Genomic DNA, 26,334 nt, shown 5'->3' with positions numbered 1-26,334 from the left:
TTTGGAGGGGGGGGGGTGGATAATGATGTAATTCCCTCGCCAAAATGACAAGACGATTCTACTCAGTGATAGGTGCCATGAAGAAAACACAAAGAAGTAATACAACAGAGAGTTGGGGTGTAACTTAGTGTTTTGGGGGGAGTATCAAAAGAAGCCCCTTTAAAGAGGCAGCAATCGTGCTCGCTTCGGCAGCACATATACTAAAAAAAGAGGCAGCAATTTGGGGGCACCTGGGTGGCTCACTCAGTTGAGCATCTGACTTCAGCTGAGGTCATGACCTCGTGGTTCACGAATCTGAACCCCGCATCGGGCTCTGTGCCGGCAGCTCAGAGCCTGGAACCTGCTTCGGATTCTGTGTCTCCCTCAATCTCTGCCCCTCCCCCACTTGCATTCTTTCTCTCTCAAAAATAAAGAAAAACATTAAAAAAATTAAAATGAAAGAAAAAAGAGGCCGCAGTTGGGCAGAGAACATACGAAGCAGACACAGAGCTTCCAAGACAGGAGCAAGGCGGGCAGAAATACCACGAGGCTGAAGACCAGGGGGCACGAGGCCAGTGAGGATGTGAGGGACAGCACAGAGAGGATGTCATAGCTCACTTCATGAAGGCGGGTTTTATTTTAAGCAATCAGGAAGCCACTAGAAGGTTTTAAGCAGGCAGTGAAAGAATCAGACTTATGTGTTGTTTTTTTTTGGGGGGGGGAGGAGGGTTTTCTTAAAGATCTCTCTGGCTGCTTTGCGGAAGATGAATAGTAGGGGACTAACGCTTGGGGAAAGACAGCAGCTGTCATACATAAGATCTTTCTCACGTAATATATAGAAATGCTGGGGAAAAAAACCTTAAAAATATTAAAACAAGTTTTTAATGTTTATTTTTGAGACATAGAAAGAGACAGCGTGAGTGGGGGAGGGCAGAGAGAGAGAGAGGGAGACACAGAATCTGAAGCAGGCTCCAGGCTCTGAGCTGTCAGCACAGAGCCCAATATGGGGCTCAAACCCACAAACCGTGAGATCATGACCTGAGCCGAAGTCGGACGCTCAACTGACTGAGTCACCCAGGCGGCCCCTTAGAAATGTTATTAACATGTAGATGAACATGAACATGTAGATGCAGGTACCAGAAGGCTACTGCAGATGAGATCTGAATACACATGCTATGGAATAAACAAACCAGGTATATGTTATAAGAGACCAAAGTTGAGACCCTTGACTGTGTGTGCATCAGGGATCTGGAACTGAATTCCTGGACAAAGCTGTAAGGCATAGACTCTTGGTGGGGAGCCTACAGAGAAGCCAGAGTCTCTGACCTGGGTTGCAAGTTCCCTTTCCCTTACTACTCATGTAGTGTGGAAGCCCTGCCCCCAGAAAATCATGTAAAACTGGACTTGGAACCAATGAGCCCTGTAGGGCCTAGAAGAGACAACCATACAACTTTCCCAAGGGACACTTCCATAATACAAGGCACATGCAGGACCCCACAGAATATAATCTGATCTCACAGACAAAAATGACAAAAGATACAGGGAAAATCAAATGCTATACAAAAAGCAGATTCAACAGAGAATAAAGTACCTTGGAACTATAAATACTGGTTCCCCAAAAGGGACTTTAAAATGTTCAACAAGGGGCACCTGGCTGGCTCAGTCGGTGGAGTGTGTGACTCTTGATCTCAGAGTTGTGAGTTCAAGCCTCATGCTAGGTGTGGAGACTGCTTAAAAATAAAATCTTAAAAACAAATAAATAAAATGTTCAATAAGATAAAGGAAGGAATAGAAACCACAGAACAAAAACAAGACATTACAGAAAAGGAGCAAGTGAGTTTTAAAAAGAACCAAATAAGATATTCTAGAAGTCAAAGAGTAGATTAGACACAATCAAAGAGAGAATTCATGAATAGGAAGATGAATCTGAGGAAATCGCTTAGAAAATGCAGAAAGAAAACTGGACAGGAAATTATGAAAGACATTAAATAAAATGGAATAAATAAAATGAGAAGTTCCACAATACACTTAACAGAAATTGCAAAAGAGAGAATAAAGAAATCAAAGGCAATAATCAGACAAAGGCTGAGAATTTTCCAAAATTAGAGTAAAAGCCAAAACAAGTTCCCCAAATAAAGTAAAACACCCAGTGCCCATGGTACACCACAGTAAAAGAAGAGAAAAGAAAAACTATCAGAGAGAAAGGTAGATTATCCATAAGGGATTGACAATTAGATGAATTAAGTGCCTCAAGACAACAGAAGAGCTTAAAAGCAAGGAAGAAAAAGAGCCAACAGTGTGGTGAGAAGGAAGCAGTATCCTAATCCTGTTCCTTCTGCTCTTCTCCCTCCACCTTGTATCCCAGAAGTTCAGGTGGCAGGAGGGTGAGTGTCCAGGTTGCTGGCTTTTGGAAGGTTCTTACCATGGTACCATAGGCACCTAGCACTGCCACCCTGTCCCACTGCGTCCATAGTTACTGCTTGCAGCCAAGATGACAAGAAGGAAAATGTCAGTTCTGCTCAGTGGGCACTAAAGAGAAACCCCCAAGAATACCAGCATATAGTAATCTAATCTGGCCTTGAAAAAAATGGAACCTTGGGCCCCCAAAGACAATAGGAAAGGATAAATCTTCTGACCAAAAAAGTCTCAACAAAAGGGGCGAAATGAAACAAAAGCAAATGGGCAGAGGAGGATCATCAAACAGAGACTAAAGAAGATTTAACAGCAGAACCAGAATCTAAAAATGAAGGTATTTCAGGCCCAAATGCTGTGGGAGACAAAGCGGTCTTAGACCAATCTCAGTGGTGGCTCTTACATACTCTCTCTCCTACAGTTCTAAGAGGCAGCTTTATCAACATTTTGGGAATGCAAGTTTTCTGTAATAAACTGAAACATATTTTTATTTTATTTATTGTTATTTAGGCGGGGGGAGATAAAAAGCATGAGTGGGGGCCTGGGGGCAAAGAGAGGGAGAGGGAGAGAGAGAATCTTAAGCAGGCTCCAAGCCCAGTGTGGAGCCTGACATGGGGCTCTATCTCACGACCCTGAGATCATGACCTGAGCCAAAATCAAGAGTCAGAGGCTTAACGAACCGAGCCACCCAGGTGCCCCCAGAAACATATTTTTAAAGAAGCATGGACTCCCACAACATCCCATGTTTTAATACATCTTTAAATAAGTACAATGACTTTTTATTTATTTGTTTACTTTTAACTTTTTAAAAGGTATTTATTGTTAGAGAAAGACACAGAGCGTGAGTGGGCATGTTTTAATACATCTTTAAATAAGTACAATGACTTTTTATTTTTTTTTTTTCATTTTTTTTTTTAATGTTTACTGTTGAGAGAGAGACACACACACAGAGCATGAGTGAGGGAGGGCAGAGAGAAGAGGGAGACACAGAATCTGAAACAGGCTCCGGGCTCTGAGCTGCAGCACAGAGCCCGACGTGGGGCTAGAATTCACGCACCATGAGATTATGACTTGAGCTGAAGTCGGACACTTAACCGACTGAGCCACCCAGCACCCCTTATTTATTTACTTTTTAATGTTTATTTATTTTTGAGAGAGAGAGAGAGAGAGCGCGAGCGCACAAGTGGGGGAGGGGCAGAGAGAGAGAGACAGAGAGAAACACAGAATCTGAAGTAGGCTCCAGGTCCTGAGATGTCAGCGCAGAGCCCAATGCAGGGCTCGAACCCACAAACTGTGAGATCATGGCCTGAGCCAAAGTTGGACACTTAACCGACTGGGCTACCCAGATGCCCCAGTACAATGACTTTTTAAGAGATAAAATGTGCTAGTTAATTTTAGAAAAAGCAGAAAATAGTGGAATGTTGGACTAAGAAAGGCTTTGTCTGATGTAAACTTAACATTCCATCCACTTTGAAGGGCATTATAAAAAAAATCCTCTAAAATACACATCACCCAAGTGACAGAGTCATTTTAAATGACCCACCTTCCATATTTGTGTTTTTCTCCTACTATTGTTGTCTCTGTGTCTTCTGTGTGTTCTTTTGTCTCCTTATCAGAATTGCACACTATCTGGGCTAGGGAAGGAAGGTCCAGAATTTCCCCAAACCTGTTAATGGGCCGTGGATATAATGTGTAAGATATCACATTCCGTGTTATCAGGACAGTCCCAATAAAAGGCTTGAGAGTTACAAATATTTGAAGATTCCGAGCTCTGGTGACCTCTACTTGTGGATAAAATGTCTCCAAAGTTTAAGCTGGAACACTGATTAAGTAACTCTTTAGCAAAGTATCGCAATTACATTGCGTAGACTTTTTAATACCAGCATTAACTCATGATGTCTGAGTACCAATCAACAAACAAGTACCAATAAAATCTTGGTTATGACAGGGTTGGGGGGGTGGGGTGAAAGAGTGATATATGTAGACATCTTCAGACAAAGACTAAGATAGTTCACTGCAGTTTCTTACAGAAAACAGCTATGAAGTTTCTCTCCCAAAGAGATCATAAATTCAACCCCAAAGAAAGTTCTGAAGAAGTCCTAAAATAGTCTTATTTATATTCTAGAAGGAATATTTGAGAAATAAAAACATCATCCCCAAGGTTTTATACTCTCTTGATATTACCCTGACCATGCAATGAGCTCAAGGTGAAAGCCAGAGGAGAGTCAGTGGGAAGCCATCAGCCCCCATGAAAGCCACCCCCCTCCCCCACATCATGGTGGGCAGCATGAATGGAATTTCAGGCCTCTCTCTGAGGCATGAACTGTTTCCTGGCTTCTGCACCCACTGCTCACTTTTCAGTAAAGATCTCTGGACGCCATCCACTCATGCCTTTGTCACCTGCTGCCAGCACTTGGGAGAGGATAATGTGGGGTGGGTCCCACTCCACCCCCGTCTGGTCCCGGAGCTGGGGGAGGGCAGCTCTCCTGGGCTTGGCGGGGAGGGCACACTCGTCGGAGGTCACTCTCCAGGGCAGGAGTCATTTTTAAATAGAGATAAGGAGGAATTATCAAAAAATGCCTGGCACCAGAAACCTAAACTCCGAGGCCCAAGCCGTTGATCCCATAACTAAGACATTGACACCATACCGTCAGTCTGTTCCTTGCAGACCCATAGAAATGCTGGTGTAACTTCATGCTTCTTTCCAGAAAAAAAAAAAAATTTTTTCTTCCCCTTCGTCTCTGTTCAGACATAACATCATCAACGCAGCTCTTTAAATATCTGTGCTGGGAGGCTATATTTAGTGACTATTTGGCCCTTAAAATGAGACTGATTTCCTGTGGCAAAAAGTTCTCAGCAGCAAGGAGAGAGGCCTGGAGAATTCTGAACTACTAACACACAGCTTCAAGGCTTGAGAGGTTCGGTGTAAGAAAAGGAGGTAATTGCTTTTTCTGGATAGGTGACTGGCACCCAAGATAGGGGGAGAAAAATCATAATAAAACGGTGTGCTTGGTCTGAACACTTCGAAAGGCATCCTCGAGAATGGCCTGCCACGGGGCAACTATGTGAGCCAGTGATCACATACAGTACACAGCCCTCCTTCAGAGAGGCAGGAGGGGCATCGCTACTCCTTCATTCATTCGTTTGTTCACTCATTCATTCACTCACTCATTCAAGTACTCACTCGTTCACTCCTTTACTCACTCCTTCACTCACTCACTCATCCATTTATTCACTCACTCATTCACTTATTCATTCATTCCCTCATTCCCTCATTCGTTCACTCATTCATTCATTCTCTCCCTCATTCATCACTCACTCATTCACTCATTCATGTACTCATTCGCCCCTTCACTCCTTTACTCACTCCTTCACTCACTCATCTGTTTATTCACTCACTCATTCATTCATTCCCTCATTCCCTCATTCGTTCATTCATTCTCTCCCTCATTCATCACTCACCCATTCACTCTTTCATGTACTCATTCGCCCCTTCACTCTTTTACTCATTCCTTCACTTACTCACTCACTCATTCATTTATTCGCTCACTCATTCATTCATTCACTCATTTATCACTCACTCATTCATTCACTCCTTCATTCACTCATTCATTCGCTCACTTGTTCATTCACCCACTCAGTACATTTGCACATCTTCCTACTTGAAAGCCCAGGGGCCTAGAGGAGCGCTAGGTCACGTGGCAAACAGGATGCACAAGCCACGGACCCTAGGAGGCCATCCCTAGAAAGGGCTCTCGGGGGAGCACAAAGTGAGTGCTGTGGGGAACCCAGAGGGTGGGGGGGCACTTCTGCTGGTGCCATCTGGGAAAGGAAACAACCCTCAGCACTGGCTACTGCTCTGGACCCTCTCCTTGAACCCACTCATTGAGCCCAGATGCCAGTACGTTATCCCCGACCACAGATGAGTAAGTTCCCCAAAGTCCACAGAGATAACAAGTAACAGAGCTGGAGCTGAAACTGAGATTGTCTGACTGCAAAGGGCTTGACCACTCTTTGCAGCAACAGGTGGAGGCTGACGGAGCGCGTCCCCCAGACCGCACACGCGGGTCCCACTCCGATTCTGCCGGAAGACCTGGGACGGTCAGGGAAGCTCCTCGCGGCTCAGGCACAGGACCTCTCCCTCCCCCGATGCAGCCTGGATTAGTCACACTTTCCCTCCTCACAAACCACCGATAGGCCCCCTGCGTGATCGGCCCCCCTGCGTATGTGCGTCTCCAATGTCCCCCGGATGACCCAAGGGAGCCAGGGAATGCACGTTTACTTAGCCCTGACTAAGCTCGGCCAAGCAACATGCCATTCCTTTTTTTTTTTTTTTTTTTTTTTTAACATTTAGTTTGAGATAATTTTAGACTTTAAGAAGAATTGCAAAAATAGTTCAGAGTTCCCGTACATCTTCGCTCAGCTTCCCCTTACACTAACTAACGTGTTACATAAGCATAGGAAAATCATCAAAGCTAAGAAGCTCACCTGGGTGCAATACTACCAACTATGTACTACAGAATTCATTCGGATTGCTTCCTGTGTTCCCACTATTGTCCTCCTTCTGCTCCAGGACCCAATCTGGATCCCACTTCGTACTGTCTCGTCTCCGGTCTGTGGCAGCTCCTTAGTCTTTCCTGGTCTTTTAAGACCTTGACATTTTGTTGTTTAATGTGTATATTTGAGAGAGAGAGAGAGAGAGAGAGAGAAAGAGAGAGAGAGAGAGACAGAGCACGACTGGGGGAGGGGCAGAGAGAGGGAGACACAAAATCCGAAGCAGGCTCTGGGCTCCAAGCTGTCAGCACCGAGCCTGACGTGGGGCTTGAACCCATGAACCATGAGATCATGACCTGAGCTGAAGTCGGTCGCTTAATCAACTGAGCCACCCAGGCGTCCCAAGACCTTGACGTTTTTGAAGAACTGCTAGTCCGTTATTTTGTAGAACATCCCTCACTGGCTTTGTCTGATGTTTCTCATGATAAGATTGGGGCTACGCACTTTTGGCAAGAAAACCACTCGGGTGATGTGCCCAGTTCAGCGTATCTGTCAGGAGCCATTCATTTTCACATACCCGTTTCTTGGGTTTCTCTGGATACTCAAGGCAGCCCCATGAGACAGGTATTATTATCCCCGTTACACAGATGGGAATATTGAGGCAAAGAAATTAAGGCATTTGCCCGAGGTCACTGGGGTGATAAGCAGCAGAGACAGGATTTGCACCCAGTTCTTTCTAGGACACACCAAGCTGCCATTTCACTTCTTTCCAATTTAAACTCGTTCATATGACCTTGACTGGAAGAAATTGGACTTGAATGGTTAACCTAATTATTCCTAGTCTTACAGATAGGATTCTAAAACCGATGACTCCTACCAGCTAACATATATTGAGCGCCTACTATTTGCCGGGCATAAGGCTTCATGTTTCATCCCTAAAGTATCTTGCTCAAAACCTTGCCACAACACAGTGGAGTTGGTGCTGCAGGGGCCTGATCCCTTATCCCAAACTTCTGGGGTCATGTGTGTCTGGGGAGTTAGAACTTCAGGGTTTGGGCAACACCCTCTGATCAAACACGGTCATCTTTGCAGCATATCGTAGGACCTTCCATTCTAAGACGGGCACATAACAAAGTCTACAAACAGGCCCAGACAAGTACAGGTCGGGTACCACACTCTGAAATAAACCTGTAGTCTTCCAGACCTTCGGGATCTCAGAACTGCAGACAAGGAATTGTGGGCCTGTACTATTACATAAAGTCATTTGCAAATGAGGAGGCAGAGGCTGGGAGGGTCTCAGGGCCACTCATTACCCAGCCTGCCCCTCACTCTGAGGCCTAAGGCAGAATAGTAGCTGAGAATTTACCCCAGGCATTTAAGACTCTCTCCTACCAATGGGTTTTATTTCCCATTTCCCATGAGAAAAGACATTCTGAATACGTTCAATGGCACGGAGAATAAATAGAAAGAAACCCCAGGCTCCGAGCCGTCCCCTGAGCAGGGTGTGAAGGAGATGACCACACCGTCACCAGTCCCCATCATCGCTATGACAGTTACTGTTTTTCTAAGGCATTAGAGGAAACTTTTTCTTTCCATAAAAATATCATTAGTGTCATCAGATCAGTCTTGTCCAATCAGCCCCAAGTTCTGCTTCCAACGAGGCCCCCAAAGGGGTCTGTGAGGTCCAGGTCTTTCCCTATGACATAAGGATACCCTTAATTGCTCAGACTTTCCTTCCTAAAAGGTCACGGCTAAGTCATCTGTGAGTTGATCCAGACTCCTTACGGCCCTATACGGTTTGGCTGACTTTGCCTCTCGAGTTAGGTGGGCCTTAATCCCCACTGTGCACAGGGAGGCACCCCTTCACTTGCCCTATAATTACTTTCCAGTTAGAGGTTTGGGAAGAAAGTTCCAGACAGCAACAATCATCGCTGGTTGACGTCACCTTCGCGATTGCTGACTTCCCTCCAACCTCCTGCTCATTCGCCTTCTCACTTGACCTAGGATGGGGAAACCGAGGCAACCCCCACCATAATGAGTAAGTGGAGATTTGCATATTAAGGGAGAGCTGTGGATGAATCAGTGGTAAGCACACAGAACCCCAAGCAAGCAAATGAAAACAATTCATTAGTCTGGGAATAACAAAAACTTAGGCAGGAAAGGAAAAGACACCACGTATACTCAGCTGCTCCTGGCATTTCCAGGGTCGTGATAAAGTTGACACTGAATAGAGAGTTAAAACTCTAGCGGCACAGAGGAGGAAAAGTGTCCTGGGGATGGGGGGAGCATATATGCAGATGAAAGCTAGATCTTTATCTTCCAGAATGGCAGGTTCACAATAATGGCTATAATGAGGTTCACAATAATGGCTATAACGAAAGCAGTTTCAAGAATTAAAAATGGTGTGCTTCTGGGAAGCAGGAAATAGTTGGGGAGGAGCAAAGTGCTGGACCAGGACATTCCTGGATTGTGGTGACAAGTCTGAGTTGCTATCTGACCCTTGAAACTGTGTACATGCAGACCTTCAACGGAAATAAAATCACACAACTGGTCACAGGCAGAGCCGCGACCCAAACCCCAGCGTTCTGCCCTCCTGTCTGTGCCTTCGCTTCGGCCTTTGTCTTTCCAGACTAGACAATTCCTTCTGCATGCCCTCTGTCATCTTAGCCGACATTTGAGCCAGCCCTGGGACTTAGGACCAGAAAGACAGATTCCTCCAAGCACGCCATCCCTCCCCAGGTCCGGTGCAAAGGCGGGCCAGTGTGTGGGGGGTCATGGTCCAGGCAATCGCCTCCTGAGATCTCCTGGTAACTCTTCCTGTGGTTCTGTGCCCACCCTTGAAAATGTGGGATTTCCTCATCTAGGTGACCCTCAACTCAGGCGTCCTCGGGCAGCAGACCAACAAGGAAGCCAAGATCCATTCATTTACTTATCTCACAGCCATGAGCCTACCCCGTGCCCAGTAGTACACTAGTCCCCCAAATTTAGATGTGCTTAAGTACTAGTAAGAGAATCGTAATATCAGCTGATACTTCTTCTTTTTGTTTTTTTTTAAGTTTATTCGTTTATTTTGAGAGAGAGAGAGAAAGCATAAGCAGGGGAGGGACAGAGAGAGAGAGGGAGACAGAATTCCAAGCAGCCTCTGCACAGTCAGCACAGAGCCTGATGAGGGGCTCGAACTCACGAACCACGAGGTCATGACCTGAGCCGAAGTCAGACGCTTAACTGATTGAGCCACCCAAGCACCCCACGAGCTGAAACATCTGAGTGCTCGCTATATGGATGGCAATGCACTGAGCGTTTTCTTTGCATTATGTCATTTAATGCTTTCAACCGCCTATGAGGTAGGTATTTTCATTACCGTAGATGCTATTCCCATGGCTCTCTGCTTAACTGAGTCAGATCAAGCTATGCCCACCAGCGTCTCTGTAAAGCAGCCTGCCTGGAACCCATGGCAGGTGACCCGCCGGACCTAAAGCCCATGCTCCTAACCTTTACAGAGTCTTGGGGCACAACCTGGACCCAGACACAAGGCTGGGTCTGCCTCAAATCTGGGCAAGGATTTGCAGAATGGACCCTAGGCAAGTTGAAGTTTCTTTTCTAATCCTCACTTTCCTCTGGGAAACTGGACTGGATCAGAGGCCACACCTCAGAAAATGGGAGGCACCAGGGAGGGAAGGTCAACGCGTGAAGCAGGCTGGCAGAAGACAAAATGGCACCCTTTTGGACACCCTGCGTGGCCTTTGAGTCAGCGTGAAAGAGCTTTTCTGGAAAATGATTTTTGTCATGTGCTACCACCTTGGCCTAACGGACTAACCCCGGGAAGCCCAAGATCAGAAGTTGCTCCTGGAGTTTTGCAGTGCTCAGACTATGCAGATGTACCTGGTGGTCCTACAGAAGATCGTGCTTGGGCAGAAGTGACCAACTGCAAAAGACTTCTCACTAGGTAATTTTCCTGTGTGAGTGACTTTGGAAGGCCAGTTCTTGGTGGGCGGGGAGGCACAAGACCCTCTCTGACCAATGCAGAAGAAGTTACCCATAGAAGTTAAGTGCAGCCAGGGCTACAGAGGAAGGTCTCACAGAGAAGGAAAGCCAAACAGAATTCCGTGTTCGAAGCTGAGAAACGGGACAGCAAAACTGGAATAACAAGGTCCAGGTGTTGTCAAAAGACAGTCAACTCTCACAGGGCTGCTGCTTTAGTCAATAACTGTGCTTTCACAGAATCACCAAGTCTCTCAACCTTCGGGGTGATCTCAGCCAATCCCCTTCATTTCACGACTGTGACTGAAGACCTGTATGTAGGAGGTAGGGACCACGATGGAGCAGGGGGAACCACAGCCAGGAGAAGCAAGACTTCCTGATTCTTTTCTTTTTTTAAGTTGATTTATTTTGAGAAAGAGAGAGACAGAAAGTGAATGTGGGCAGAGATAGAGGGAGGGAGACAGAATCCCAAGCAGGCTCCGCACTATCAGCACAGATGCCCCACACAGAGCTCGAACTCACAAACTATGAGATCATGACCTGAGCTGAAATCAAGAGTCGGACATTTAACCGACTGAGCCACCCAGGCGCCCCCCCCCTTTTTTAAAGATTTTATTTTTAAGCAATCTCTACACCCAACATGGGGCTCGAACTCACAACCCAGAGATCAAGCGTTCATGCTCTGCCGACTGAGCCAGCCAGGTGCCCTGAGGGTTCCCAATTCTTAATTCAGTGCTAAGGGAGCTCCTGGCTGCCAGGACTACCCAGGCACACTCCAGACCACCCTGGTGACCCTGAAGAAGGACCAGCACACTGCAGGGCCACCCCGAGGGAAGCTGTTCATTTATCACCACCTCTGATTCCTGACCACAAGTCAGCTCTCTTTCGAGCAAAGACGCCATCATGATCGTAGAGAAAACAAAGGGATTTCTCACCCGCCTTTTTTAATAGACAGCACAGGGCTTGATCAAGAAAAAGAAAAAAGTAAGGTTAAGTAAATTATATCTGTGACCCTCACACTTGGAATTGCACCAAAGGACCCCACGGCGCAGCAGGAAAGAATGTTTGAACGGCTGCTGAATTGTTTTCCCAGGATAAGATTTCTGTGAATAGGCACCAAGTGTGGAAACGCAATGTTTTATCTATGGCCACAATAAGCACAGATGAAATAACAAGTGTCCCTCCGGGTTTAAAAAGGGTGGCCTGTCTGTGCAGCGAGGCAAGGGCTCCATGAGGTTTGTTGTCCCAGAGCGTGAGTTACCTGTTATCATCCCGTATCGGCTTCTTATCGCCAAAGTAACAAATTACCACCAATTTAGAAGCTTAAAACAACGCCCGTTTATCAGCTCTCGGTCCCGCGGGTCAGAAGGCTAACTCGGTCTCACTGGGCTAAATTCAAGGTGCTGGTGCAGTTGCGTTCCTTACTGGGAAAAGTTCAGATTACTCTCCCTATCTTAAGGTCCTTAATTACATCTGCAAAGGCCCTTTTCGCCACGTGAATGTGGTGGGAGGGGGGCGTGTATTATGTTGCCTACCACATCCTTGTCATCCCACCTGTGGGACACACTTCGGGAATACTGGCTCCCAGCAGCACACCGACTCTTGCACGCACAAGCCTCTTTCTGGAAAGCGTCCCTCCCACTGAATCCTCCGCTCCTAAAACAGGCTCTCCTCTCCCTACCACCGTAGCCAAACCTACAGCTTCAGTCCAATGTGACAGAGACCACGTACATTCACCCCAGCGTGGGGCACCTGCCTTGGAATGGCATCTGGGCCCTATTCCATTTTCGGTTAGAGCAACAATCAAATACAGTCAGGTCCTCAATACGCATTATGAGCTCACTCAGCAAACGTTTGTTGAGGGCCTGCGGGGCCCTGAGCATCATGCTTGGGGTGGGGGCTACAAAGAAGGCTAAGCTACAGGGAAGCTCACAGTCCATCATAGACAGCCATCCAGATCGACACGTTGACACAGAAACACGCAGAAATACCATCAGGTAGATGTGCCCAGAAGAGTGATGGAGGAACTTCCCAGAGAGGGGGCCATCGGACGTGGGACTTCAAGAATGAGGAATTTGGCCAAGTGGAAAAAGTGGGAGCGGCATTCTAGGCCAAAAAGAATGGTGTGCCACCTGGAGACACACAGAGGCGTGAAGCAGTGGGCTGCTGGGATAGAGTAGGGCTGGGGGGGAGGGGGTGTGGGGCGCAAAGTTTGGCTCTGTGCAATGCCCATATGCTTGAGTTTCAGCTTAGAGTGACAAAGAGGCTTTTAAAACATGGAGTTATAGGGGCGCTGGGTGGCTTAGTCAGTTGAGTGTTCGACTTTGGCTCAGGGCATGATCTCGCGGTTCGCGAGTTTGAGCCCCACGCTGGACTTGCCGCTGTCAGCCTGTCAGCGCAGAGCCCATTTTGGATCCTCTGTCCCCCTTGCTCTGCCCCTCCCCGGCTTACGCTCTCCCCAAAATAAATAAATATTAAAAAAAATTAAAACGTGGAGTGATACAAGCAGGTATGCCTTTTAAAACAGAACTCGTTAAGACAGCCAAAGGGAGGGTAGATCTCACGAGGGGCGACGCTGGATGGCAGGAAGGCCAGCTGGGCTGTGCGAGACGTAGCCCAGGCTCCAGAAAAAGGCCCGAGCTAAGGCAGAAGCAGCGGGTGGCAAAGCAGGAGCGATATGGACAACAATCGAGGAGTCAAGAAGACACAACTGGACTCCATGCCTAGCCGCAGGGGCGCAGAATGCGGGGAGGTCAAAATGGCCGCGAGAATTTCAGCTTCAAGGGTCAGGGATGGTTTATAAACTGGGATTCTCTAGAACTGAGAACAAAGGACCGTGAGCCAGTTTGTGGCAGGAGACAAAGTTCGGGTCTAGGTGTGTTGGGGTAGTTTTGTTTTTTATCAGCAGTAATGGGCTTAAGGCTGTACAGGGAGGTCCCTTCCTGCAATAAGAATCTCAAGAAAACAGGGCACCTCAAGTCACTTCCAAGCATGAGTCAGGGAGCTGACGTTCAAGAGGAAGTCCCTGAGAACCACCCAGAGTTACGTCAGACAGCTGGTCTCTTCAGGGGCCCCGGCTCTTGCTGGCTCCAGTCGTGCTCCCGTGAACCCAGAGTCAGGGTGTACTTCTTAGGGTTCACAGTTCAGAACTGGGACCAAAAATGGCTGACACTCATCAGGGCTTCATTCAAAATATTTCATCCTTCATTCTATGGACCCTTATCAAGAGTCACTCAGGGCCAGATGCTGGGTCAGGAGCCTGAGGCTTCAAAGATGAATAAGGTTCTCAACACAGAGTCTTGGCATGCCTACCAGGTGCCAGGCCCGGAGAGGTAGAGTCCTGGGCTGACCTGTAACTTCAAGGGAAGTTGCCCTGCATCTTGCTCAGAGGCAAAACCACACAGCTCATGCCTGTCAATCTCTTTCTGAAGGATCATGGAAAATGGGAGGGAAGAATATAGCATCGGTCAAGACGGACCCAAGAAAAACCAGAGAAAGCATTAGTTTCCAGATCAATATGGCAGAAGGGCCACATGACAGGCAGTAAGACGTAATCACACACACACACACACACACACACACACACACACACACCCCAACAACTGTCTAAACTAAGAACTGTCATTGTGGGTTGGCCCCAGGGACCATGCAGCAGGACAGGGACCTCACAGAACCACTGTTAGAAGGTCAGCGTTTTGGCCATGTTCCCTCAAGACATCCCCCAAGCTCCCAGGTTCTCACACATTGCTCGTCAAGCAAGACTCGATCTACATCTGTGGAGCACAAGCCAAGCGTGGGGTCATGTCTTCCACAAGTCCGCCACCCAGATCTTTTTTTTTTTTAACTAATTTTACTGTTATTTTTTTAAGTTTGTTTATTTATTTTGAGAGAGAACAAGCTGGAGAGGGGCAGAGAGGCCGTGGGGCGGGAGGGACAGAAAATCTGAAGTGGGCTCCACTCTGACAGCAGAGAGCCCAATGCGCGGCTTGAACTCACGAACCATGAGATCATGACCTGAACCAAAGTCAGACGCTTAGGCAACTGAGACACCCAGGTGCCCCCCCCACCCCAGATCTTTGCTTTTATTCAAATATGCTTCTTTTGAGCCTAGACCACACTTTCTTCTCTCATTCTCTCCCTTGAGAACTTTTCATCACCTGATTTATTTTGTACTTCACGGACCTCCCAAGCCTTAGCCAGTGTGTAATTCCCTCTGCGAGACATGGAGTGACTCACTGAAAGACGAGGGAGGACCTGAGGGCCCGTCTGCTGCTGCAGACACAAGACACAAATGAATGGAAGCCGAGGGCAACACGCTCAGTGTGGTCTAATGATAAGTCTCAACTTCACAACTACCTGTTACAGCGGGGCTTGGAACATGATGCTTGGATATTTGTGTGTCTTCAATCAAAAGCTGCATCAGAAGACTTTTCACAGGGGAGGGGCGCCTGGGTGGTTGAGTCGGTTAAGCACCTGACTCCTATTTTCGGCTCAGGTCATGATCTTGTGGTTTGTGGGATCGAGCCCCGTGTTGGGCTCTGCACTAACAGCACAGGCTGCTTTGGGTTCTCTCTCTGCCCCTCCCCTGCTCATGCTCTCTCTCTCTCAAAATAAATAAATAAACATTAAAAAAAAAGAAGGGTTTGGGGTGCCTGGGTGGCTCGGTCGGTTAAGCGTCTGACTTCAGCTCAGGTCATGATATCACAGTTGGTGGGTTCGAGCCCTGTGTCGGGCTCTGTGCCGACAGCTCAGAGCCTGGAGCCTGCTTCAGATTCTGCATCTCCCTGTCTCTCTGCCCCTCCCATGCCCGTGATCTGTCTCTGTCTCTGTCTCTGTCTCTAATAAATAAACATTAAAAATTAAAAAAAAAAGAAGGGTTTTCACAGGGGAAGCTATATTTGGGGGAGACCTCAAACGGTGGATGGGCACGTAAGTGGTAAGTTCTTGGCCTCCTCACGACACTGTCTCTTACTCCCTGGAAGGAGGTTTTTTTTTTAACCTTCTGTATTTTGAAATATAACATAGAGAAAAAGTGCACAAAATAAAATGTACAGCTTAATAAATTATCATAAACTACTACACAGACCAATCAACAGATTGATGGCAGGACCTCAGCCACTCTCCTTGTACATCTTCCCAATCACTAACCTCCCTTGCATCCAAGGACAATATTTATCTGGCCTTTTATGGTGATCGTCCCCCTATTTCCCCTTATTTCTTTACTGCTTTACCGTCGAAGCAGCAGACTTAATACCAGTTTAGCTTTGCCTGTTTTGTGAACTTGATACAAATGGAAGCATACAGAAGGTGTCCTTTTGGCTCTGCCTTTTTTTTTTTTTTTTCCATTCACCATTCTGTGTGTAAGATTCATCCACGTTGTTGAATGTAACTCCAGCTTCTTCATTCTCCGTGTTGTGCAGTATCCCGAGGAGAGACCACATCACGATTCAGTCAGTGATCCATCGACTGTTAAGGACTTTTGGATTATTTCCAGTCTGGAGCTGGTGCAAAAGGTGCTTATGAATATGCTTCCAGAGATCTTTTGGGGCACGTGTGTGCACTGCTGTCGGGTATACAGCTAACAGGAAAAGTGCTGGCCTCTTGAGTCTGTACATCCTTAATTTTAGGATAACACCAGGCTGCTAACCAATGCGGTTGCACGAACATGCAGCCCCGTCAGCAATGCACGAGCGTTTCCATTGCTCTGCACCCTTGCCAATGCTCGGCACCGTCAGTGTTTCTTTTTTTTTCCATTTTTATTTCAGCCATGTTGATGGGTACATAGTGGTATCTCATTGCAATTTAAAAAAAATTTTTTTTTAACATTTATTTATTTTTGAGAGACCGAGAGAGACAGAGTGCAAGTGGGGAAGGGGCAGAGAGAGAGGGAGACACAGAATCCGAAGCAGGCTCCGAGTTCTGAGCTGTCAGCACAGAGCCCGATGCAGGGCTCGAACTCATGAATTGTGAGATCACGACCTGAGCCGAAGTAGGATGGATGCTTAACCGACTGAACCACCCAGGTGCCCCTCATTGCAATTTTAATTTGCATTTCCTTGATTACTAATGAGGTTGCACGTTTTCATATGTTTATCAGCCATTTGTTCATTCTCTTTTGTGAAGTTCTTCCTGACTATTTTTCATTTAGGTGGTCCTTTGATCTCTTTTCAGATTTTTTTTTTTTTTTTTACACATTCTGGAAACAGGCCCTCTGATAGTTATGTGCGTTGCAAAAATCTGGGAGGAATTTCAAAAGTCCAAATAAATCAATTGGAAAAGACTTAGAGAAAAAAAAAAATCTGTCATTTTTCTAAGTTACCAGCCCCAGACCAGGCTTCAGCTTTAAAAGGAGATCTAGAAAGAACACAATTTGAGATAAGACCCACCAGGTTCAAGCGTCTGCGAGCCCATTTCCTGAGTGCTCTCGGGCAAGTCACTTAAGCTCTCTGAGCCTCAGTGACCACACTTGAGAACGGCCCACTATTTGTCACACGGCTGTTCTGTGGCTGAAGGGAGGTTATGTGCAAATGTGCTTTATAAACTGCCTATCAGTTAAAATCAGAAGCAATCGGCCACACGGGCTTCCTGAACGCCCCAACCAGCTTCCCGAGAGCTGTCTTGTAGCGCTAACAGAGGCGGCAGCAGCAACCTTTCAGATCCAAGAAAACCCCCATTCTCCCTTCCACCGTCTCAGCCAGAGGACACCTTCAATCCCCGTCCCTCTGCCCGCACTGTGTCAGACTGGACTGCCCACGAGCCAGGAACAGGGCTCCTCCCCGCCTGCCCGGGCAGGAAAACAGGAAGCAGCCCCCACCCTGCCAGGAGGTGGGGCTGACAAGCTCCCTTTCCTAGGTGGGCACCTCTCCAGGCCATCAACCCTCTGGATGCGGGAGAAGCACTGGCCGCTGGCCCACCGCCCCGCCACCCCCCACCCGGGTCTGCTCCGTACTTTGTCCCAAGGTGGTGGAGTGAGTGGGCCGGTGGACAGGGGGTGTAGAACACTCCTCCTCGGTGCCTTGCTGACATGCCAGGCAAGGAGCCCTTTCAGTGCCCAAGTGGGGCGGGGACTCAGCTCTCCGGCCACGTGGGTGCTCCTCATCCCATTCTAAGCAAGGTTCAGCCCCATCCTTTCATGCGCCCCAGTCTACATACAGGGGGGACGCGGAAGCTTTTCAAGGGAGCAGCCTAGAGCTCCGATCAAGCGCGGGTCCCTATTCCTCAGGGTGGAAACCCGCTTACAGGAATTTTATTAGCCCAAATGGTTGAGAGCTGGAAATCTTGCCCGGCCTCCCCAGTTTGAGCGGAGAGATTCAGTAGCAGAGCCAGATTTGCTCACTCCCCAGGGAGCACTCTCACATTACTCCGCACTCGTGTGCACATCCCTTACTCCAGCAGCAGTACGCAGGCCACTGCCATCAGCCGTGTCCAGGTGCCTGGGACACACTAGGCCAGTTTCTCTCCCTTCCCCGTGATACCTTCTAGCTCAGAGTGGCCCCAGCCGAAGCAGAAAGAAACCTTGGGAAGTCCAAGCCCGTGTTCTGGGAATGTTTATAAAGTGTTCAGAACTTAACGGAAATCCCAATCATCGACCGTGAGCCCTAATCCCATCTCTAGACTCTGCAGGCTCTCTCCTAAATGGATACCCTGGGCGCACCAGCCTGGTACACAGGGCAGTCACTTAGTAAGAGTTAATCATTGGAGAAATCAAAGGAGACAGAGGGAGAGTCTCCAAAATGTGCAAAGGGAAAGTACTCTGCAAGCAGAGGCCTGCCTGTAGCACCCGGGCTCCCAGTAGATCCTCCAACTGTTTTACATCCACACATTTGGCAAACAGGCCCAGCGCCTGCCTCCTGCAAGGGCTCGCTCAGCACGGAGAGCCAGACCCTGCCCCCAAGAGCTTACAGTCTGGAGAGAAGCCACGGTGTGACCTGGGTGAATGGGACAGACAGACGGTAGCTACGGGCCCCTGCTTGCTGGAATACCTGATCTGGCTGGAGGAGACTGCAGTGGCACTCTAGTGGAGGGATGCGGTGTTAAGGCCCGGAAGAGAGAGGCACCGGGGACCCTTAGGTGCCCCGTCATGCAGGGCTTCATGGGACCCAGCAAAGGTTCTTGAAAAAAGGGGGTTACAGACGCCAGTGTTGGGCTTTAGAGACAACCCGTCTGGCCCCAGGCTATTTGGGAAGCAGAAAGGAGGGGATTACACCAACACTGGCAAGAGGTACTAAGGGCAGGAACAGTGCAGAGCAGAGCAGTGGACAAGAGAAACATCACAGAACACAGTGTGGCTGTGAGGAAACAGGAAAGGGAGGACTCACAGTGGATGCCAAGGAGCTGAAGGGCACCAGCGAGGACCAGACACTGGCATTCAGAGGCCGGGGAGGCCCAAAGTTGAGTCTGGAGCATGTGTGGTTTATGTAGGGACAAACGTCCAATGGGAAGTGGTCACACAGGCCAAGAACTCAGGAGGTGGTGTCACAGGAAGTAAGAAAAGAAACTATCAGAGGAGCTGAGCACAGAGGAAGTGGACAGAAGGTGAAAGAGAAGTGGGGTGAGGTTAGCACTTTGGGGACCCAACTGTTAGGGGGAGAAAGAGAGCTGAGGGGGCTAGGCTGTGACTCCAAGGTGACAATCAAGCACAATCCGGGGCTGGTTTTCCTGAGTTTGGGTCCCGACTCTGACCCTGACTTCAGAACCTTGGGCTGGTTACTGACATGTCTAAGCCTTGATTTCCTCATCTGTAAAATAGGGATCATAATTTGTAAGTTCCTTCCAAGAACTGGGAGCAGGTGTGGCTCGTAAAGGCCTTTACCATGTGCACACAGCAAATGCTATAAATGTTGGCTATTCTCATTATCATCAATGGGAGGAAACCAAAGTACAGAACCACAAGTTCAAAGAAAGCTCTTAGCATCCTCTCTACCTTTCCAATACCAACTAAGAGAGCAAGCAGGGGACAGGAGGGGGACAGCACCTTTTATGTTAGAAACCATTCCTGTGCAGCCAGAGTCAAGAAGCCCTGATCCCTCGGGGCACCTGGGTGGTTCAGTGGGTTGAGCGTCTGACTTCGGCTCAGGTCATGATCTCACAGTTCGTGGGTTCGAGCCCCATGTTGGGCTCTGTGCTGACAGCTGGGAGATTGGCGTCTGCTTCGGATTCTGTGTCTCCCTCTCTCTCTGCCCCTTCCCCTGCTCACGCTGTCTCTCTTAAAAATAAATAGTCATTAAAAAAAAAATAAAAAGAAGCCCTGATCCCTCTGCTCAAACCCCAGAATTTTCAAGCAGGTGAATCAAAGCCAGAGCTGAAGATCATGAGCAAAATGGTAGAAACACCCCCTGACGTTTTGGTCATCAGATTTCAGAACCCTGGCTTCTCGGTTTACTCGCTGCGTGACCTTGGACAAGTCACTTGGCCTCTCTGAGCCTGAGCTATTAAATAGAATAATGGCTATAAATCACTCAGCATGTTTCTAGCGCCCACCAGGCCCTCAATAAATATTTGTTTCTGTCTCTTCCTCTCGAGAACCCAAGTTTCCTGGCTCTTTCCAGCTCACGGTTGGTTGGGATCCTGTTACTCTGTGGCGGGCTCCACCGGAAGAGATTGTGACCAAAGGCTCTGTGTTTCCAGAGCCCCAACGCCTCCTCTGACCTTAGCAATCACCAACCATAGAGCAGAGGTGCTCAAATTTCAGGGTGCCCAGGGCTACCCAGGGCTCTGGCTGAAATGCAAGCTCTCATTCAGTAGGTGATGCTGGTGCTGTAAGTCCTCTGTGTAGAAGAGCCCCACAGTAGCTGGTCCACCTCTCTGCTGACTCATGAGCTCCCTCAGGCTGGTCTCTTTATCTTACCCATCTCTGTGTCCCCTCCACGCTCTCTGCTCACTAAATGGATGGTGAAAACATAAACCATGGAGAAAACCATTTTCCAGCTAAGCAAATACAGACAGGGAATTTTGTCTATGGGTGCCAGCCCTCCTGGTTCATTCCAGAATTGCCCTCCTTGGCCAACATGAGGACAGCGTGGTAGAAGGGGCCTGGGACCTGGAGTCCTGGATCTGAATCTTGCTTTTCAGTCACCAGTGGGTGGCCCTGGGCAAGTTACCAAGCTCTCACCCGTAAGATGAGGGTGTTTAATACCCAACCACAGTAGAGCCCCCAACGATGGCTAAAACGTGCTGTATAAACTGTAAAGTGTTCCAGGCAAGGTATCTTTACCCCAGCAAGTTTTTTGAGGGCAAGAGCCACTTTTCACTCCCCTAGAACCTGAAGGGTGCTTGTGATGGGCTGGGTGGGGGACACAGCAGGGATCAGGTTGGAGATGGGGGCTGCGGCAGGTGGGTCTGGGGACCCCACTCTGGCAGGGATGCTGGCCTAACCAGAAGGAAGGCAGAGAATTCACAGTCCTCTCATGGGCATGGGGCAGGGCTCCCGACTGAGGGTGTAGGAGACAAAGGACCAGGAGGGCACTCAGGGGCTGTTAGGAAAAAGCATCAATTAAAGATGCCACCTGATGCCCACAGCTGAGTTTACCCACCCAGGCGAGGGCTCTGCTGACGTTAACCAATCATTTTCTACCCTCACCTACAGCTGGCTCAGCACTAACACAGGCATCTGAGGACACAGGTGAGAGCAAGACACAATCATGGGGCGCCTGGGCGGCTCAGTTGGTTAAGTGTCCAACTCTTGATTTCAGCTCAGGTGATGATCTCACGGTTCACGAGATCGAGCCCCGAGCTGGGCTCGGACGGCACATAGCCTGCTTGGGATTCTTTCTCTCTCCCTCTCCCTGTACCCCTCCCCAGCATGCGTGCTCTCTCAAAATAAATAAATAAACTTAAAAAAAAAGAGACACAGTCTTGTCCTCATGAAGCTCCTAGTTTACCGAGGGCAACAGAGAGAGTGACAGGACAAGGTAACAGGTGCTACGGGTTGAGAGGCGGGAGTGGCCAATTCTGCTTTTCAGCCGGTTAGCCTCATCTGCGCTCATCTCCAGACGTGTCCTTTGCCATTCCCCATTTCTAGAATGCCCACCTCCCCTCCTCTCCACCCAGCAAGGACTATCTCATGCTGAATGGCGGTTAGGTCCTGGTGAGGGCTCCCAACCCCTCTCCACACCCACGCCAGCCTGTACTTTCCGCATGTGCTCTCGGTAATTATCACATTACCTAGGAACACTTCTGCCCCCCTTCTGAAGAGTTAATCACAGCCTGCACCATTACTTAACATTTGTGCTTCCTTCGGTCTCCCCAGATTACAGCAAGAATCACTGAAATTGTGTCCCAAAGTTTACAAAAATGCCTTCACGCCTCTTATTTAATTTAACCCCCACAATACACCTGTAAGGTAAGTATCATCTTTATTTTCTAATAAGGAAAACTTAGAAAGGTCTGCCCGAGGTCATATAGCCTATCCAAGTGCCTGGCTATGAAACTCAAACCTCTTACACTCCAAGGCCACCGTTCTACCCAGAGGCACTGGGTGCCACTGTTGCCTCAGAGGCAACACAGAGCAGTGGTTAAAGGCTGGGACCACTTCCAGCTGTGTGACCTTGGGCAGGTGACTTAACCTCTCTGTGCTTCAATTTCCTCATGGAAAATGGGGCTGATGCCCACCTCATGGGTCCTCGTTGAGATTAAAGAAGGCAATACGCAAAGTACTTAGAACGGCGGCAAACACGATAATTTATCACTACACCTTGGCTGATTCTCATGGTCTCTCAACTCATTAAAAGTTTTTTCTAGCTCATTTTTATATCTCATAATACATTGGATACAGTTGGAGTCATTAAACAAAATGAGCTTTTGCAGATTGATTAATGCCAAGTTTTAGGGCTGTTCTCTTTTCTTTGCTTTCATACCCCCCTCCTTACGGTTTCAATAATAGAGAAACTCTCTTTTCCTGCCCCAGCCTACCTCCTCACTCTCCCCCCCCACCCCCAAAACAAGGCACTCAGTCAGGTGTGGCCAATCGCAAGGGTTCCACATATAAAATACCTGCAAACATTGACCTAGAGTCTCCTTTGTTGGGTGGTCCCTGGATAGCGAGGGGACATGCCAGTCCTGGGTAGAAGGAAGCTTTTGCAAATCTAATTTCCATCACTATAATGGGTCAAAGTTTTACGTGTCTTCCTCTAGTGCTCCAGTTTTTACTGATTTGAGACTCCAGACGGAATGGGTTATCATAAAAGAACACCTATTTCTTTTCCTTTCCCATTAAAAAAAAAGAAGACTATTCACACTGCTTCCTGGAGCAAGAAGCCTCAGGATCAGGCAGCTCGTTGAGGCAGGAACACACACAGTGGACAAGCAGACGGAAAGATTCTTTCCTTCCAAGGGGGCCAGTCCACAGAGCCAGAAACCCAAACCCAGCTGGTCCCTGGGAAGCAGCAGGGAACTGCCATCTCTCCCATCACGCCTGGGGTAGGATGACCCAGGAAGGGGACACTCCCTACTTTACGCCACCCAGACACACGTGCAAAGGGCCAGAGGCAACTGGAAAGAGAAGATGAAGTTCCCAGGGGGCGAAAAGCTTTCTTCTTTGCAAGCTTCCATACACAGAATACACAGTCAGGTCCTCCCAATCTTTCTATCTGAAACCCCAAAGGCCTTCCTTCACATTGTACTGTGTTTGGCGGTGGGGGTGAGGCAGAACACAGCAAGGGAACCAGCCTCTGGCTGTGGAGGCCCAGCTGGATCTTCAAAGGTTCTACCCTGAGCGCGAGAGTGAAGCACAAATCTGCCCATACAACTTTGGCACCGGGATTAAAAGAAGTGCTGTGCCCTTTGAAATGGATTTTGCATACAAACGAGTTGATGAACACCAGAAACATGTCCGCTTTATTCAGTCAAATCAATACACCAGGCATTCAAACTCCGAGGTAGAAATGGATTGTGGCTTTTTGTTGATGACACTGGGGAATTTTGGCCCCCAGCCCTGCTCAGGCTGGACAAATAGGGCAGTCTGCCTATTAGCTGTCAGGCACATCTTGGGGGATGAAACCAAAATCCCAAGTCAGGGCTCTGGGCATCACTGGGCAGCTCATCCTGACCAGCAGCGGGCTGTCCGGCCAAAGGCCGGCCCCTGGCCCCTGGCCCCTGGCCCCTGGCCGGCCCTCTCCTCCAGCCCCCATTTTCCAAGCTCGGCCACACGTCGCATTTCCTACATTCCTTCTCGCCGCTCAGACCCCTGCAGCCTGGCCCTCGGAGGCCGACAGCTGGGGGTGGCGTGAGCCAAGCAAGAGGCACTAGGAAGGGGGTGCTGGGGGTGGGGGTGGGGGGAATGTCAGTGCAACCCAGAAGCGATGGAGAGGGGAGGAAAGGGCTCCCCGCTTCTCATCCCAGTCCAGCGCTCCGCTCTCCGCCGCCACACTTGAGTGGCCCCCCAATGCGCTTCCCCTGCTGAGAGGGCACCCCTTCCATTCGGTCCTTCTTCCGTTCCTCCGGCTCTCACCGTCCCTGTGACCCCTGCCCTGCCCCACGGGTCGTGCCAGCTCCTCGGAGCCGCCCTGCCCTTCTCCCCAGGCCAGCTGGGATGCCTCCGGGTCCCCGACCTCCCCAGGATCGCCTCGACCTGAGCAACCAGATGCTCCCTCTCGCGGCCCCCTTGCCCCGTCCTCCCTGGACCTGAAGACCTCTGCCCCCTTCAAAGCCCCTCCCGGGCACTGCGTCTCTCGGGATGCCCAAGCCACGCATGCCCCGGGGTCCCCCGGTCCTCACCTGAGTCCGCTCGAAGCTCTCCCGTTCGGCCGCCTCGATCCCCGCGCCCACCCCGCGCCGGCTCAGCACCTTGGGCAGCGGGTTGGGCACCTGCTTCATGGAGCTAGCCATCCGGTCCATGTCGCCGCGCGGAGCCGAGTCAGGGGCCCTCGGCCGCCCCGGGATCCCCACGGCGCCGCCCGCCCCGCCCTACCCGCTGGGATCCGGCGCTAACGGGACGGCTTCCGCCTCCTATTGGCTGGGAGCGCTGCTACTCTCCCGCGGCCCCGCCCCACCCAGAGGCTTCCCCGCCCGCCCCCGCCCCCTCTGGAGCCCCACCGCGCGCCCCGCCCCTCTGGGGCTCTCCGGACCGCGAGGCGCGCCGTGACCGGCCCGGACGCCTGTCCGTCACCGGTTCCAGCCGCCCCCGGAGGGGGCGGGGCGGGGGGCGGGGCCCGGGCCGGGGCTGCCCTGACCTGCCCTCGCCCGCCCCTCCCCCGACGCCCGGCGCGCCGCTTTCCCCGCCTGTTCCCCGCGAGCCGCGCTCTCCTCGGCGGCGGGCGCTGCCAGGTTCCCGGCGTGGTGGGCGGGGGTCACGCGGGCTGGAGCGCCGGGCCTCCCGCAGGGAATCCAGGCCGCCTGGGAATAGCCTTGTTTACGCCGCTCGGGCGGGACGGGAGAGCGCGGGATGGACGGGCTCGGCGGCCGCAGCTCGGGGAAGCGCTGCCCCAGGCCAGGTCCCCGCTGGAAGGGCCAGCGTTGGCCAGACCTGGCGGCCGGAGTGGCGGCCCCCACCCTGCTCCCTCTGCTTCCTCCCGCGTCCTGACCCTGCCCTGCAGCCCTGCCCATCCCCTTTGTAACGGATCGCCGATCGCCGACCCGAGGGCGCTGGGTGGGACAGTGGGACACCTAATCCAAACCTCTCCGGGTCTGGAGCCGGCCAGAACAAACTTGTTGGTAGAAACCCCTGCTTCTGTTTGTGTTTATATGCGGCTCGGGGCCACCCCTCCCATCCTGTTCGGTGTCAGCCAAGGTGCCGAGAGGCAGAGGGAAGCGTGATCGTTAGCGGAGTTGCCGAAGAAAGAAGTTTCCCGTTAAATGCTAATGTTGATGTTTTAAAGACAAATGTTTTAAAACTGGAGGTGACGAAAAGTATTAATTTTTTTTTAACTAAGAGCTTTTGATAAAAATTCACACATTCAATAGAGAAGTGAATGAGGGGGTGGGCCTTTACAGGCACTAGGGAAGGCTTTTGCTCAGACCTGTGCTTTGGGGGACTGGTATTGTGTGGACCAGATTATGGGGGCGAGGAGGAAGGGAGGGAACCAACAGGGAGACTCCAGCAGTAGGTGAGAGACACTGAGGGCCTACAAAGGAATGAGGAATGTCCTGTGGGATGTTTTAAGGATATGCTTGGATGCCTGGAGTGGGGAGAGGGAGGAGGCAGTGGTGGGGCCAGAATCCCCCTATAAGGAGGGATTTCAGGGTGGCCATGAGATGCAGGGGTAATTGCCTTGAGGCTATATTTGCATAACACACTGGTTTCACCTTTTGGGGGGTAGTGGCTCCCTTTGGGTTTCTCTGAGGCAGAAGTGAGCTGTCGCCTAGTTTTCAAGGCTTTGTGTCTGGGAAGGCAGAGGATATCAAATGCACAGTGTGGGCGCTGGCCGAAGAAGAGGCCGATGTCTTCAATTTCTGGGCAGAGCAATGTCAGCACAGGCCAAAGGGCCGGTGATGGGTGGAAACACAGGAACCTGGGGAGAAAGAATCAGAGAA

The 26,334-nt window shown here is 49.8% G+C and overlaps 1 protein-coding gene across 1 annotated transcript in view; it reads right to left on the bottom strand.

Annotated features, from left to right (window-relative positions):
* The window catches only part of HIP1 (huntingtin interacting protein 1), a 148,609-nt gene extending 123,865 nt beyond the window's left edge, over positions 1–24,744 (bottom strand). The window contains exon 1 of the mRNA XM_047089319.1: positions 24,580–24,744. Within this exon, the coding sequence (XP_046945275.1) occupies positions 24,580–24,699 (120 nt within the window). The 5' untranslated portion in view covers positions 24,700–24,744. The remainder of the gene's footprint in view (positions 1–24,579) is intronic.
* Positions 24,745–26,334: the final 1,590 nt, after the last annotated feature.

Source organism: Lynx rufus, unplaced genomic scaffold (genome assembly GCF_022079265.1).
Source record: "Lynx rufus isolate CCGP_SWC_20201006 ecotype Redwood Valley unplaced genomic scaffold, mLynRuf1.p SCAF_27, whole genome shotgun sequence".
NCBI lineage: Eukaryota > Metazoa > Chordata > Mammalia > Carnivora > Felidae > Lynx > Lynx rufus.
The sequence above is the reverse complement of the archived record's forward strand: the minus strand, read 5'-3'. Positions and strand labels throughout refer to the sequence as shown.